Genomic DNA, 15,594 nt, shown 5'->3' on the forward strand with positions numbered 1-15,594 from the left:
TTTAAAAGCGCAAATGCCTGGTGTGGGCTACACCTAAAAATCAGTTCAACCTCGCTCCATTGCTCGGGGCTGTGAAAAATGCCACGCCCTGTACGACGCTGTTAGGGCCACCGACCTTCCACTGTAGCCCCAGATAGGTCGACAGAAGAATTCTTCCATTGACCCAGCGAATGCATCTCCGAGTGGTGGACTGACTCCACTGACAGAACAAACCCTGTCCATGTAGGAAGCATCCATCCTACACCAGCACAGTCACAGTAATAGAGACCAACCCAGTTTATACAACTTTCATCTGAGCATTTTGGAGCATTTACACGCTGTGATAGACCCAGGCCAGTTGGGTACAGCAGAATAGCAGAAGGCAGATATACTGGCCACTGGATTAACAGTTTTCTGTTCCTTGAGTGACCAGAGCAGGGGCTGCTCCAGACTAATGAGAACACCTGACTCCAATTAATGGCCTCACCTGACTGCAAAGAGTCAGGTGAGGCCATTAAGCTAATGTGACCACCTGACTCTAATTAAGGCCCTGCTGATACTATAAAAAGGGCTCACTCCAGTCAGGCAGGGGAGAGGCAGAGGAGAGGAAGGGCGGGTTACTGAAGACACCCCCAAACCATTGGTAAGGGAGCCCTAAGGTGAGGGTGAAAAAGGGAGAAGCAGGAGATCTGTGGGGAAGTGGCCCAGGGAAATGTAGCAACTCTGGCAGTGAAAGGTCGGCTGCCAACAGCTGCTACCATTAGGATCCCTGGGTTGGAACCCGGAGTAGAGGATGGGCCTGGGTTCCCCCCAACCCACCACTACAGGAACATCTCCTGGGAGGGAAAGTCAGGCCCCTGTCAGGACAGGAGGCTGAACAGAGACTGTGGGAGTTCTCTCACCAACCTCCTTGCTGGCCTATGATGAAAAGGGCTCAGTAGGCTGTGACCCTGGCCCTAGAGAGAGAAGGGCTACGTGGAGGGTCACAATGAGCCACTGAGGCTAACATAAACCGCCTAGAAGCGCAGGACCCATGGGAGCAAGGTCAGAGCTCTGCCACAAAGCGTTAATGAGTCCAGCCTCCCAGCACTTGAGGATGTAGGGGTGGTTCTGTCCCTGTTTTTACAGAAAGGGAAACCGAGGCACAGAGCCTATAAGCGGATCACATTTCCTGCCTGTGCCGGAAGTCAAGCCCACATGTTTTGATTCCAAGCCTCTTGCTGTAACCACTAGATCCCACTCCCTCCCAGACAAGAGTAAATCCAAGCGTGTGTCTCCATGTTTGATCAGTGTCCCTGTATTTGTTTGAGGGATCCCACACAATTTTGCAATATTATGAGGAGCCGGTAGCACTGCCTATTGTCTCTAGGGTGCCTAACACTTTCCATTCTAAGGCCCTGTTTTTGTTGCTTATAACTGTGCCCAACTCTAACCATTTGCACTGACATTTACCAGGTGTCTGTTTCAGCATGAATATTTTTGGAAACTGTCAGCTAAAAAGGGTTTCAGCCCAGTCAGAGAATGAGATTAGGGACAAAAATACATGGCTTTGCCCATATTAAAAAAATAAATACATCAGGAACTCAAAAGTTAGGAAATGCCAGAGTGAAGATTAACTTGTGCAACCTTCCTTCATTTCCCTTGTGCACAGGCATTCTGAGACAGTCCTGATGACTTCCTCACACAATATTTTTCCTCTGCCTCATTCCGTGCACAGGATGGGGGCTCCTGCTCCTCTGGGGATGACCCAGGGTGTGTAGTGAAGGAGACGGTTGGACCTAGGAGCCCTGTCTCATTTGTTGCAGAAATTGGACAGCATGTAGAGACTCAGACAGGGCATTGCAGAGAGAGAAAGGACGGTCTCACACTAAGGCAGCTAACCACTGCCCTGGAGAACTGGATTCCATCCCTTTCTCTGCCACAACGGCTCTGTGTGATGCTGAGCCAGTCAGTGCCACAAAACTTTTCACAGGTGGTGACTAATTATGTGTTGCTCATTTTCCGGCTGCCTGCCTCGAGATCCTGGGGTGTGATCGCTGACCCCGCTCAGCGGCAGCCGAAGTCACCGGGAGCTGTGCTTTGGCCATCTGAGAAGTGCTAAATACGCTGAAAAGCCAGGACCTAGGTGTCTCAGCTTGGGCACCCAGATTAGTAGAAACTGCTGACCATCATCTCTCATTGTGCCGCAGTTCAGGTACCAGCTCCCTCCCCTCACAGGAGCGTCGGGAAGGGAAATGCACTATGTGAAGCACTGTGCGATTGCCATGAGAGCCTTAGGAAATGTAATAATTCTGTCTTCAGAGCAGGGTTAGAGGAGTGTGCAGGAAATAAGGCCTGTGGCCTGTTGCGAAGCCCTCCACGTGCCCCCCCCCCCCATACCCCGCTCTAAGCCGGCCAAGCCAGCAAAAGTCCAACTCAGCTTGTTACACAAAATCGCTTATAAAAGGCAGCAGAAGTTAAGCCAAAAAGTGGTTTAGTCCAAACAAAAAGCTCCCCTGACCCCACTTGCAGACTGCGATAAAGCCATGCTTGGTAAGAACGGAACCGGAAATTAACGGGCGAAAGCTGGTGCCTAATGGGTGGACAAAATAATGAGGGAAAGGGACAGGTCGCCCATCACCCTCTTTTGGGGTGCTTTAAAAAAACAAACAACTCTGGGGAAAGGATCAAATGGCTGAGAGCTGGGTGGACTGAAAGGAGCAAGCTTCACCATCACAACTGCCACTTGCATGGTCTCCTGGGAACCCAGGATCCACCGTGACACCACTAGGCCTTTGCTATCTGACCAGACCCGGCCAGAGAGAGGGACCTGATGACATCACCACCTGCTCTGGCTCTGGCTATACCCTGAACGCTGTGATGAGTCATCCCTGAGCCAGCGCTGGTGAATCATCTGTTACCTGCAAGTCCTATGAGAGACTCATGCCAATCAACCAGGTCCCAGCCAATCCACAAGCGAGGGCCTAACCAGGTGACCGAAGGCAGGTATATAGGCTCCTAATCCATATTGGACTGCCCCAGCCTGTGTCCGCCTCAGCCAGCCCCAGGGTGGTCCTGACAAATGCCACCTGAAAGTTAAGACTTGGGTTCCCGTTAGCAGCCCGTCCCTTTCCTTCCCCACCTTATTACCTCTCTTTCCTAGTGCTCTCCTTGTCGCCTGCTGCTTGGCTGGGCTGAGGCTCTCTCTTGAGCCGGTGACCTGAGAGGCAGCTGAAAGCCATGCCCTAAACAGCCTGCCACTGGGACCAGCGGGCTGGCGGAAAAGACAGTGCTGGGCCTGTGTTTCTCCAGCAGTGAGTTTGCAAGTGAGAGTTGGCACCAGAGAAGCTGCATTTTCTGTCTTTGCCGTTCTTTTCTGCCCTATCCCTTTGCTGTGTGTGTTTGTTTTGTTTTCCCTTAAAGGCGGCAGGATCAAACTTTACCACCAGCAGCGCCGGCCTATCGCCACTAACTTTTTCCCCCAAAGAGGAGCGTAAATTACCATCTTTAATCCAGTCTGCAAAACTGTCAGCTGAGGGAGGGAGTTTCCTGAGGAAAACGCTCTACAGGCAGCGTTTCTCAAAGTGGGGGTCCTGACCCCAAAGGGGGTTGCAAGACTGTTGTAGCGGGGTCGTGAGAGTGGCAGCGGCTGGCTGCACACCCAGCTCTGAAGGCAGCGTCGCTGCCAGCAGCAGTGCAGAAATAAGGGTGGCATGGTATGGTGAGGGGCGCATCACTTTTTGGGGTGGAGGGTTGTCACAGCCTGAAATATTTTCAAAGGGGGTCACAGCAAGAAAAAAGTTTGAGAACCTTCTGGCTACTCTTACAGTGAAAACCTTACTGAACACTTCACATTTCCAAGGCTGTAACTGGTTTTTCCTTTTTCTGTATCTTTCAGAGAAGGTGCTTTTAGTGGTGTCTGTTGCCATGCGTCCATGTACTCAAACCCAAACTGTGTTTAACGGTCTAGTGTTGTGCAGTGACAGGGTCTGGTTGACACCTTTGCCTCTCTGGGCTCTTTTATTCCATTGAAAGTACCACATGCTGAATGAGGGTAAAACGAGTAGCTGCTCGTTTGCTGAGCACCGTCCCTCCTGTGCAGGGGGCATGTGGAAACATAACGGGAACTGAGCATTCAAATCAGGTGGCTTTGAAAATCTCAGCCTTATTTTCCTATTGTACTAAACTAACCAACACTGACTCCCGCGGGGGTGGGAGGCGCTACTCGTTGCCTGGGGGCATCTCCTGCTTGCGGCTCCTTTGCATGACAAGTTTCAAAGATGTAGCCGTGTCAGTCTGTATCAGCCAAAACAACGAGGAGTCCTTGTGGCACCTTAGAGACTAACACATTTATTTGGGCATAAGCTTTTGTGGGCTAGAACCCACTTCATCACGAAGTCTCTAAGATGCCACAAGGACTCCTCCTGTAAAGTGACTCCTCCCACGGGTGCATTCAGGGCTCGGGAAGGCCATACCTGCTGCAGGGAACCTCACATCAGAGCGAAACCAGACTCAACGGCTTCCTGCCAGAGATATGAAGAATACGAGACAGGAGTGAGAAACCACAGCCATCCCCCTATGACTTGTCCCAGCACTGAACGGGCTGTGATTGTTCTTGAGAAAGGGTTGTGCCTTGCCAGCACCCACCACACCAGCCCAGCCGGTGCCCCCCAAGCCGTGCACCGGGACTGACTAAGCAGAAGCAAGACAGGAAATCTCTTTGGGACTGGCGCTCTCGCTCTTGCCACTGCCAGAATGGCAGGGGCTCCGGCGCTGGGAGGAAACGGACCCCACAGCAGGGACAGACAAATTGGAGCCCCTCCTTCTTCTATCGCTTCAGTTTCTTACATGGGCACCTGTCACTGGGGGGGCATCTGAGCACCTCCCAGAGAGGAGAGTGCAAGGAAGAGACCGGCCTTCCTTCTGCAGCTCGAGGTCTGGCTGGCATCTGAAAGGGTTTTGAACCCCAGGGAGAATTCACTGATCTCACTATCCTTGCTGGTGCCCCCCTCTGCCCCACCCTAGCACTGAAATACAGTAATGCAGAGCAGGGGGTCACATTTACCCCTCCCCCCGACCTCGCTCCTCTGCCCCATTTATTCCTGAGGGGGCCAAGGGGAGCAACCAGCCATTTCCAAGGCACCGGTTAGTCCTCACAACACCCCTGTGAGGTAGGTAAGTGTACGAGCCTTTTATAGACGGGGAAGCTGAGTACCAGCGACACGCCCCAGGTCTCAGCAAGTCTGTGTCAGAGCTGGGACCAGGACTCGGAGCTCCTGGCTCTCAGCCCCAGGTCCTGCTCGATGCCCTCAGTCACTCCACCAGCCACTTGACTCAGAATGAGCCAGCCCACGCAGACGTCCTTTTCCGCTAGCACAGACAGCCTGGCTTCTCTGTGCAAGTCACACATCTCTGAAAAGCCTCAGCTTGGCCCAGCCCCATCTTCTCAAACACTGAACCAGCTCTCCAGGTCAGGGTAGATTTGTCCCTGGGCCAGGTGGGGGTACCTGATGCAGATGGTGCAGAACCGTTCTTGCCAGTCTGTGTAGAGCTTCACCCCATACCTCTTCCTCCACTCGAAGAAGGCCTTGTAGCGGCTGGAGTTCATGGTCTTCAAGAAGCTGGCCAGCTCCTTCATGGAGCCGAAGTCCTCAATGTGGATGAAGGAGTCTGCAGGGATGAACTTCTCGTAGTTGGCTCGGGGGGGCCCCAGCACCACCGGCACGGTGCCGGCCAGCAGCGCGTTCCTCCACAGCTTCTCGGTGATGTAGTCCCGGTGGATGGAGTTCTCGAAGGCCAGGTAGAACTTGTATTTGGAGGTGGTCGGCAAGAGGCAGTCTGGGCACAGTGGCTGCTTGTTTGCTTTCCCGTACACGTTCACTTGGAGGTGCCTGGACAGCTCTCTGTAGACCTGCGCCCTCTTCTGAGTCCGGTGGTAGTTACTGATGACCCAGGACACCAAGCCGGTTTTGGTTGGAATGTCCACGCTGGCTGATGGATGGCGCACAAGCTCCCCATAGGGCATGAAGATGTCTGAGTCTTGTCTGTATGTCATGACCCAGTTGAAGGTTCGGTTCCATCCAGTCAGTGCCTTAGTGTTGGTGGGGGACTCCAGGGTAACCCACACCCAGTTTTGTCCAGGAGGCCTCCTTTCTGTTGGGAGTCTTTTCTTGTCCTTCTGCAGCTCCCAATGATGGAACACCACAACATCTGCCTGGCTGAAGAGCCTGTGGTCCCCTGTCAGCTGGCAGCCCTTGATCCCGTAGTGGTCTGCGCAAACATCAGAGCTGATGTTCGGGGTGTGGCGGAAGGGCCAGTGCCAGATCAGGACTGTCAGGGGTTTGCTGTGCCCCAGGGCTGGGCCAGGGACCTCAGATTGGTAGCCAAGGAAATTCAGGTTCCAGAGAATGATCGCAAATGTTATTGCACTGGCCAAGGCCTTCAGCATAGGCAAGGAGCAAGTTTGCATCTTGAGCAGCAGCTTACGTTGCACCTGCAGTGCCGAGCTGCTGGGAGGGTTGGGTTCTTGGCAGAATTTCTGCTTCATGAACAGTGTTGAGTCCAGCCCCTGGAATGGAGAAGAAGGACGGTAAAAGTCAGCCTCCAGCATATAACAATGCACCTTCTGCAGCCTCCTCTTTTCAGGGTGCAGGTGTGTGAGCATCTTGGTGGGGTGGGAGGAAACTGAAGGGGACGCAGGGAACTCGCAGATGGAAGGAAAGGAGAAGAGCTGATATCACTAGCATAGCTAAGGGCGTTACAGAACGTGGTCACTCATCTGTGTGACCGGGTTTACAGGACTCTTGCTGCCTCTTGGATGGGACCCTCCTGCCATGAGCTGTCCCAGCCCAGTGCTGCCCAGAGGGGATGCCTTGTATGAGGTTTTGGGGATTACATTTCAGCATTGGGCTGCAGAGTTGGATGAGGGAAGCACTTCCTAGCTGGAGCAGAATCTGGCTAGTCTCAGCTGCACCAGTCTCGGACCCTTAGGAAGAGACTGGGCAATGCCCGGGGTGGGGGAGGGGCTGCTATTTAGCAGCCGGGACACGAAGCTTGAGCCCTAGGAGAGCTGCAGTGTGTATGTAGCCGGCTCTATTTTCATTCTGCTTAAGGGTTTAAACAGCATGAAGGGGATGTGGTCACATGCTGGAAGGTTTGTACTTATTTATGGTGGTTATAACCATGATACCCCTGAGAGGTGTGTTTTTGCAGAAGCGGGGCCTCTGCAGTTTATTTCCAGCTGCAAAGCTCAGAGCCCTGGCGTGAGAGCCCCAGGAGCTGGATGCTCACAAACCCACCAGCTGGTCCGATTCCAGAGTCTCCAGAGATCGACCTGCCTAGGGTGACCATATTTCCTGGAGCTGAATATGGGACACCCGGTAAAATTACTCTTATTCAAGTGAGTTCCAGGGCAACCAGTCAGAACTGGGCAGTACAAACGTTCAAATTAACACCAAGTTGACTGAGCCCCTGGTAAAAAGAAATACTGGGTAGTTGGGTTCTTTTTATTTGCCTTCTTATCTTTAGGGTTCACAGGGAGAGAGGTGACACCCACACCCACATGGGAAGAGGTGACACGCATACACTCCGGTATACCTCTGTCCCACGGGTGGGGGGTGACTGACCAATCCTCCCCGCCCCTCCCTGCTTGGTGCTCTCCGCCCTCCGTGCCTGGCTGGGCCCGCAGGACAGACCCACCTCTCCTGGTACCTGGCGCCGCATCTTCCCAAGGCAACGGGCCTGTGTGTGGGTTGGGGATGGGGAGGCAGGGTCACATGCACCCCTCCCCCCAGATTCCTGCAGGGTTCCCACCAGCGTGTGGCCAGCAGCAGCCTTTCGGCCCTGTGTGGGAGAGAAGGGACGGGAGCTGCTTCCAGCCATGGCGGGTGGGGTGGGGTGGGGTAGGAATGCCCTGGCCTGTGTCTTTGCTGAGCTCAGCTCCCCCCATCCCCACCGTGGCTGGAAGTGGAAGCAGCTTCTCCCTTCCTGCCCACATAGTATTGAAACGCAGCTAACACCTCCAGGCTGCTGCTGGCCACTGACATTACCGGACGCTTCCTGTCCCCCAGCTACAGTGCAGGCAGGAAGGGGTTAAGCCCTAAGGATGCATTGTGCACCGGGGCCCAGGGAACCTGACTGCAGGGCCCTCAGCGAACCCAGCCAGAGAGGGGGCTCAGCCGACGGAGCAGCCCCACGATCCCTGGGGGCAGGAGCCAGGGCTGGGGCAGGGGGGGAGGGACAGGTGAAGAGGGTGCTAAGCACCTGCCCCAGGGTGGGTGGGGCACTGCTGTGGACCTACAGGTTCGGGGTATGAACCGTCTGGAAATCGCTGCCCCCCACACTCAGGAGCTTAGCTGAGAGGCAGAGAGGGCTCCCCGTGCCAGCGCTGTGCGGGGCTTTGGCACATGCAGGGCTCGGCTCCTCCTGGCCAGCGCCTGAGGCCGGAGACTATTGGGCTTTCCAAAGGTGCCAGCCCAGCCAGAGGCAGCGGGGGAAGGAAGGAGCCTGCCGGCCAGGCTGCTGGCAAGCTGAGCGCTCCGACCAGGGGCTGGTTCTCCCCACTGCCCTGGGAGCGGGACGCACCCCATCTGGAGGGATATGGGGAGCAGCGGGGCTGGGGGTAGTGGTGAAGGGGCAAAGCAGGGAGAGGACAGTGAGAGGGGGAGCACATAAAGCACCCATGGGTGGGCAGCCGAGGTGACACGTAACCGGCCTCTGCCTGGCACCTGCCCGAACGCACCAGCCACCGCCATCCGGATGGGGGACGGGGCCCAGGTGGCCGAGAGCCAGCATGCAGCGGGGACTGTGCTGACAGACCAGCCCAGAGGAGTGGCCGGCCCCACACACTGCATCCTTATCCCGCCTCCAGCCTTGCACCCCCACCCCCATCATCAGCCACTGGACCCCCCAACTCACTGCTGGTGGGCAGGCAGCTGGCGAGCAGGGATCCGGCCAGCAGCAGGACCCACCAGACAGAAAATACGGGACAGTTTGCCTGTCTTTAAGAAAAAGTCGGGCCACTTGCAGGAGGGCTTAGATATGGGACTGTCCCTTTCAAAACAGGAGGTCTGGTCACCCACCTGCCAGAAAACACAATGGCCAAGGCTAGACACAGTCAGATGGGAAATAAGATGTATGTTTCTAACAGTGAGGGAAATTAACCACTGGAACAATTTATTCAGGGTTGGGGGAGCTTAGATTAGATTTTTTGTTTTAAGGATCTGTGTTAGTTCCAAAGGAGTCGTTCTGGGGAGGCTCTCTGGCCTGTGTTCGACACACGGTCAGTCTGTATGATCACAGCCCACCCTTCTGCCTGTTGAATCTACGAATCTATCACAAGTGGCCACTGATCTTGGGAGTCCATCTCGAGCCCTGGCTCACCCAGGCCGAGCTCCAGTGCTGCTTTTCAGTGGGAGCTGAGAGCCCGGGTGTGTCAAGATGAGCATCCAAAATCAGAGAGCACTTGTGAAAACGTGAGGGGGGCTCTGAGCGTCATGACTGGGATGGAAAAAGTGACTAGAGAAATGTTATTTACCCCTCCACATAACACAAGAACCAGGGACACTCAATGAAATGAACAGGCAGCAGGTTTAAAGCAAACAGAAGGAAGTATTTCTTCACACAACGCACAGTCACCCTGTTGCCAGGGGATGTTGTGAAGACCAAAAATATAACAGGGTTCAAAAAAGAACTAGATACGTTCATGGAGGCCAGGTCCGTCACTAGCTACGTGCATCCCTGACCATCTTGGCCACCCAATGCTCTGGGTGTCCCTACCCTGACTGCCAGACAGGGGCGGCTCTAGGAATTTGGCTGCCCCAAGCACGCCGGTCCTGCAGCTCCTGGGGACCTCTTGCAGTCATGCCTGCGGGAGGTCCACCTGCCCGTGGCTCCGGTGGGCCTCCCGCAGGCATGACTGCAGAAGGTCCACCGGAGCCGCCTGCTGCCCTGCCGGCAAAATGCCGCCCCAAGCGCGCGCTTGGCGCGCTGGGGTCTGGAGCCGGCCCTGCTGCCAGAAGCTGGGAATGGGCGACGGGATCATTCGCTAATTGTCCTGTTCTGTTCATTCCCTCTGAAGCATCAGGCAGTGGCGACTGTCAGACGACAGGACACTGGGCTAGACGGACGATTGGGCTGACCCGGTGTGGCCGTTCTGATGTGTTTGGAGCTGTGGTTCTGATTATTTAACCTCATCTCTGGTTCATTCCGTACACCAGCCCCAGGACTGACCAGGCTGCAGTGGATAGTAATATTCACACTCAGTCCCATAGGAGCACGCAGATCCCACTGTCTAGCTCTAAGCACGTTACGAAGGGTGGAGGGGGAAGGGTTGCGATCCCCGTATTATGGAGGGGGAAAGTGAGGCAGAGAAAGCAATTTGTCCATTGTCATGAGCAGAGCTGGGAACAGAACCTGGGCCTCCTGCTGCCTTTTGAGGCCATTACCAGAGAATACTCATTCCTGCTCTACTTTAAATACAGATAAACACTTTTCAGGCAGCAAGATCAATTAACTGAGGGCTTGTCTACATGGAGGCTTAATCTGTGGCAAACTGGGGGGTACATCTACCGTGCACCAGCTTGCCACGCATTGTCCGTGCGGACCCTGCTACAGCGCACTCACAGTTCCATACTGCGCCCTGACCTCTTGGTGAGTGAAATTGCCTGCACAACCTTAATTCATCCCCTTTGAGTGTGTGCATTATGAGACGGTCTTTAATTACATACTGGTTCTGCCACAAGACCCCAGCCTCCTTCAGTGCGCAGGATGAGCCTGCGCGGGGGCTGAATCTGTGTTGTGTCGCAGAGAACATTGTCTGTAGGGTCCCCGTGCACTGCTCCTTGAAGTTGGAAGGTGAGTCCTGCATAAGGCAAGGGATTGCAGGAAGAGAGAGGACAGTCTGACGGCTAAGGCAGTTGAATGCTGCCCCAGAGAGCTGGATCCTATCCCACCCTGTGCTACAGAGCTGTGTGAGGCTGGGCAAATCACTTCCATGAAACCCTTCACAGGTGTGTGCTCATTCGCCGAGTGCCCAGTGTGTGACCCTCAGGGCTGATTTGCAGACGTGCTGAGCACTGGGAGCTGCACATCAAGTGCTCCAGCACGCTGAAGAATAAGGAGCGCGACATCTCAAATGCGGCACCCAAAAGTAGTGACCACTTGTAACCTTTAATCTCGCTGGGTCTTAGCCCCCCATCTATAACACGGGGCAAATACTGCCCCTCCTCTCGCAGTGGGGTGGTGTTTGTAAAGTAGCCAGACCTCCCGTGAGGAGCACCACAGGAGAGCCCAGGAGCAAATTAATCATTGTGTCTTCAGAGCAAGGTTTGAATAGTGCGTAATAACTAAGCTCTGGGGCCACACGCTGAACAACGCGGAGGAAACAAAATATAGACTGGGGGGCTCGTTTATCCGTCCTGTGCACTGAGAGAGGCCAGGGGCTCATGGAAAAAATAGCATTTGCTCATGTAATTAAAGACTGTGTGATAACACACATGCACACGGGGACGTGGCAAATGAAGGTTGAACACGCACCCTTCATTCAGGCATTTATTAACCTGAGAGGACTTGACTTTGCAACCTTAGTAACATTCTTTTACTGTAGTTTTTGCATGTGTGTATCTAGCCGAGAGGTAAAACCTAGGGGAAGAGGCAGGTGAACGCAGACATGTAGGGCCCAGTTGTGTTGCCCTCACACCTTGTGTGGTCACGTACATCAATACAAAGTGGGTGGCAAATGCTACCAGATCAGAATGGGAGCACTTTGCACGGGTGTAACTGACCACACACGCAGCTGTGCAATGGAGAACTGCCCGAGGCCTGATCCACACTGAGGTTGTGTCCTGGTGTAGCTGTCAGTAAGAGCTCTCCTGATACAATTACACCAGCACAACCCCTATTGTGGAGGTGCGACACTGGTATAAAGGGGCCTTTATCCAATCTAGCATGTTCTCCTTCCTGGAGAGCATTTTCCTACACTGGTGTAGCTAAAGTGACACAATTTTTGTGTGTAGAGAAGCCCTTAGAATTCAGAATCTTTGAAAATTAAGCACAGCTTTGATTTATTGAGCGTCACAGAGTCCCCTCAGGGCTCCCATCCCGCGCTCCAGGGTCTGTGCGATGAAAAACACATGCTCCAAGTCTCCGGGAATAACAGCAATAAAGGCAGCAAAAGCTGGACTAGAACTAAAGGCAGCGGCCGTCAGTGACTGTGCTGCGATCGCCCGCAGGTCGGCAGTGCCCGAGCGGGTTTCCGTGTTTGTGGCAGCGTTTAGCGTAACAGAGCCTGGAAGATATTTCAATCCCCGCCGCAGCCGGAGCTGCCAGCCTGTTCAATCATTTGACATTTTGCTCATGTGAAGGATTGAGTTTTTCCAAAGAGCTCAGAACTGGATTTCCTAATGCTCAGCACTCAAAATATGGGCCCGATTAAAAAAAAAAAATGCTCAGCAGCCAATGTGCACCCAATGTGCCCAGTGCCTGGGAGAATCTGGCTTCTGTGGGTAACATTTTTCAACGTCGCTAGGTGACTTTGAAGCCTAATTTCATTGAATGTCAATGAAACTTAAGCTCCTCAATCACTTTGGGGCTTATGAATTTTTTTACCTTTGTTGCCTAGCTGATCTGCTTAAACACTGATTGAAAAAATAATCTTATAATCAGTTTCATGTTCTTCCCCCGCCCTCCGGAGAAAGGCTGCTTCTAAGTCACTGTTCACTGACACGTCCCTTCTTTTTTTCCTCTCCGAGCTCTAGACAATATAGCAGCTGGGATTTAGTTACAGAAAAACTCACGTACCTGAAGAGACGGGAAAGCTTTGCTTCCCTGAATCCTCTTTGTGGAATATACAGAGAGCGAATGTTAGGTGACAACTAATCCATGCCCCACTCAGTGCAGCCCTGTTCCCTACAGTCGAGTCTCCAGAGCTGTATTAAGTTACATCTTCAGTGAAAAGCACCGGTGCGTCCATCATTCCCTTTGGGAGACTGGATCGCGCTGCTAGGCTATTTTCACCCCTCTGTTATCGGATCAAACCCTTCCTCAGCACACTACTTACTCAGGCAGAGAGGAATTGGGAGCCTGGCCTGGTGTTCACATTTTGGCCCAGCGAGATTTAAATTGTATTTGGTTTGCAAGGAAGGAAGGTTAGCCCTTGTTTCTGGAGCCGCCTCGTGGGAGTGGGGCTGAGATGTCTATTTCAAACGTTCCTCACTAACACGTCGCGATGGTTAGAACAATTCCTGTTCGCAGCAGGACACTGAAGAGCAAGTTTTGGTTTTAAGTGCAATGAAATCATGTCACCCCCCTGTTAAACGGCGAGGTTTGGTTTTCTTGCATTTTCATTTTATCTTGTTTAATGGAGCATTGGGTAGCATTTTCCTGACACTTTCTAGAGGAGCTGCTGTCGCAGAGCTCTATTCACTAATCTTTCTGCACAGTGTTGAAGATTGTCTAGCCCTGGTCCAAAATGCACCAGCTTCTACCCATCTGACTGCTGCGCTCCTGGCTGCTATGCTAGCATTGATTTCAGGCAGCGGCATGAGCTCAGAGACTTACCCTCCGGTAGTATCAGAAGCACCGTAGTGTGATCTGGCTGGTTCTTCCTTCTCCCCTCATGTCTGCTGGGTAATGCTGAAGGAATCCATCCAGCTGAGGGCTGCGAGCAGGCTGTGGTCACTTGATGAGTTCTGCTTTCTGTGGTTTCACCATCTCCTCTTCCTCCACAACCTTTCCTGTTGCTTGTTCAGCTGTTTCTGGAGAAGGTTTTCTCAATGTACCCAGCCACTCCCCACCAGGCTCTGCTTTCACTCCTAGGTACCAGCTCCAAGAAGCAGTGCTGGGCTTTCAAGCAAGGCAGGAGAGGCCAGCCGATGTCCTTCCATCTCCAGCCCTCCATGAGGTAGCCGGTGAAGGGAAACCCTTTCTTGCTTTCCTTACATGATGACCTGAGCTTGCCTGCTTGTGCTCTCTCTCTTCCTCCCGCCCCTCCGGGCCCCACCCCTGCTCAATAAAAAAAGTTGTGGTTATTTTTTTTTCCGGGTTTTCCCCATTTGTTTTCTCCAGCCTGTCACCTTCTGCCTTCCCCGGCTTGTGGGGGATATTGGCCACTTTCCCAGCCCTAATCAAGGCATTTGGGGTTCATGTCGCCAAGAAAGAAGTTTTTCTCCCCAGCATTTGCGTTAAATGAAAGTTCACAAAACCACCCCCCCCCCAAATCCCTTCCTCGCTCCACTAATCACGTTCCTCTTTCTTGGTATCAGACGCCTGCTAGTTTTCCGGCCAGCCAGAGAGTCTGCCAGGCTGGATTGCTCATTAAAATACAAGTGGCCGGGGGGTGGGTGCGGGACGGGGGAAGGGGATAACACTTTGGAGCCATTCCATTCTCCTTCATAAAGAAGCAGAAAATGGCATGTCCTCGTTCCGAGATGTATTTCTTCCTCTTTCACCTATTCCATAAACAGATGAGTGTGTGCTGGGTGGGGAGGGGGCGTCCTAGTGACAAAATGGGCTACAAAAGAACCAAACTTTGGAGGTTGTGATCTCTGCCATGCTCATGGAAGCGTCTTCGGTGGTGCTCTGCACAATGTGTTACTTTATGCAGCAGTGGCAGAGTTAACTGCACCTCCTGTAGGTGGGCTAGTTACAACAGCAGACACCCGTGGGGGATCCTGTGTGGGGAAACCAGTGAGAGATTGTGGGGAACAAGCTTTTCCCTTTCAGCTCTGATCCTCCCACCCAGCTCCCCCACACTGTCTGAGTCCTGGGAGATTCGTTGCAGATTTTAACCTGCCCCATCATTGATAGAATGCATACTACAGAGCACTGAGCTCCCAGAGACAATCAGTCAGGCACTGTCTTTATCTGCAGGGTGCACATATCAGAGAAAGACCTTTAGCAAGGAGGTGCACGTCCCACAGGGCTGTGTGCTATGTGGGTTGGGCTGGGTTTGCACGGGGTATGTGCACCATGGCTGCATTGTGCCCTTCGTGCAATGCCTGTAATGTGGTCAGCCTTGATCCTGTCAGGTCGGGTCACTGCATCAGGAGGGTGTGACATTTGTGTCACTGCCTTGGCCCGCAGTGCTGGGCAGCCGTGTTGTTCCCAGAGATATTTGGGTCTGATCTCTGCTGTCCTGTGCTCTGAGTAGTGGAGGCTCTGGGGTGGTGATAAATACTAAAAGCTGGTACCTAGCACTTACATAGTTCTCTTCATCTGTAGGGCTCAAACGCACAGCATGAGGGCTTTACGAATGAGGGCAAGATCCTTATCTCCATTTCACAGATGGGGAAACTGAGACCGAGAAAAGGGAAGTGACTTGCCCAAGGTCACTCAGCAGAGCTGACAGCTGACGCCCGATCTCCTGATTCCCAGTCCAGTGCTCGGTCCACTAGGCCACAATGCCTCTAAAGCTGACCCATGATCTCTCCCTGCCCTCCGTATGGCAGTGACGGGGATTGCCTGATGGTCATGGGGATTGCTTAGGCATGGATTCATCGAGTCCAAGGCCAAAAAGGCCCATTGGGAACATCTAGTCTGACCCCCTGTACAACACAGGCCAGAGACCTGCCCCACAATCATCCCTAGAGCAGAGCTTTTAGAAAACCACCTGATCTTAATTTAAAAATAGTCATGGAT

The 15,594-nt window shown here is 53.3% G+C and overlaps 1 protein-coding gene across 1 annotated transcript; it reads right to left on the reverse strand.

Annotated features, from left to right (window-relative positions):
- Positions 1 to 2,810: 2,810 nt before the first annotated feature.
- FUT7 (fucosyltransferase 7) lies at positions 2,811 to 13,079 on the reverse strand. Its single transcript, XM_044992915.1, has 2 exons — positions 13,016 to 13,079; positions 2,811 to 6,526 (listed from the first exon to the last, which is right to left on the reverse strand). Exon 2 carries the CDS (start codon positions 6,503 to 6,505, stop codon positions 5,405 to 5,407), a length of 1,101 nt encoding a protein of 366 aa, XP_044848850.1. The 5' UTR covers positions 6,506 to 6,526; positions 13,016 to 13,079; the 3' UTR covers positions 2,811 to 5,404.
- Positions 13,080 to 15,594: the final 2,515 nt, after the last annotated feature.

Source organism: Mauremys mutica, chromosome 18 (genome assembly GCF_020497125.1).
Source record: "Mauremys mutica isolate MM-2020 ecotype Southern chromosome 18, ASM2049712v1, whole genome shotgun sequence".
NCBI classification, from domain to species: Eukaryota; Metazoa; Chordata; order Testudines; family Geoemydidae; genus Mauremys; species Mauremys mutica.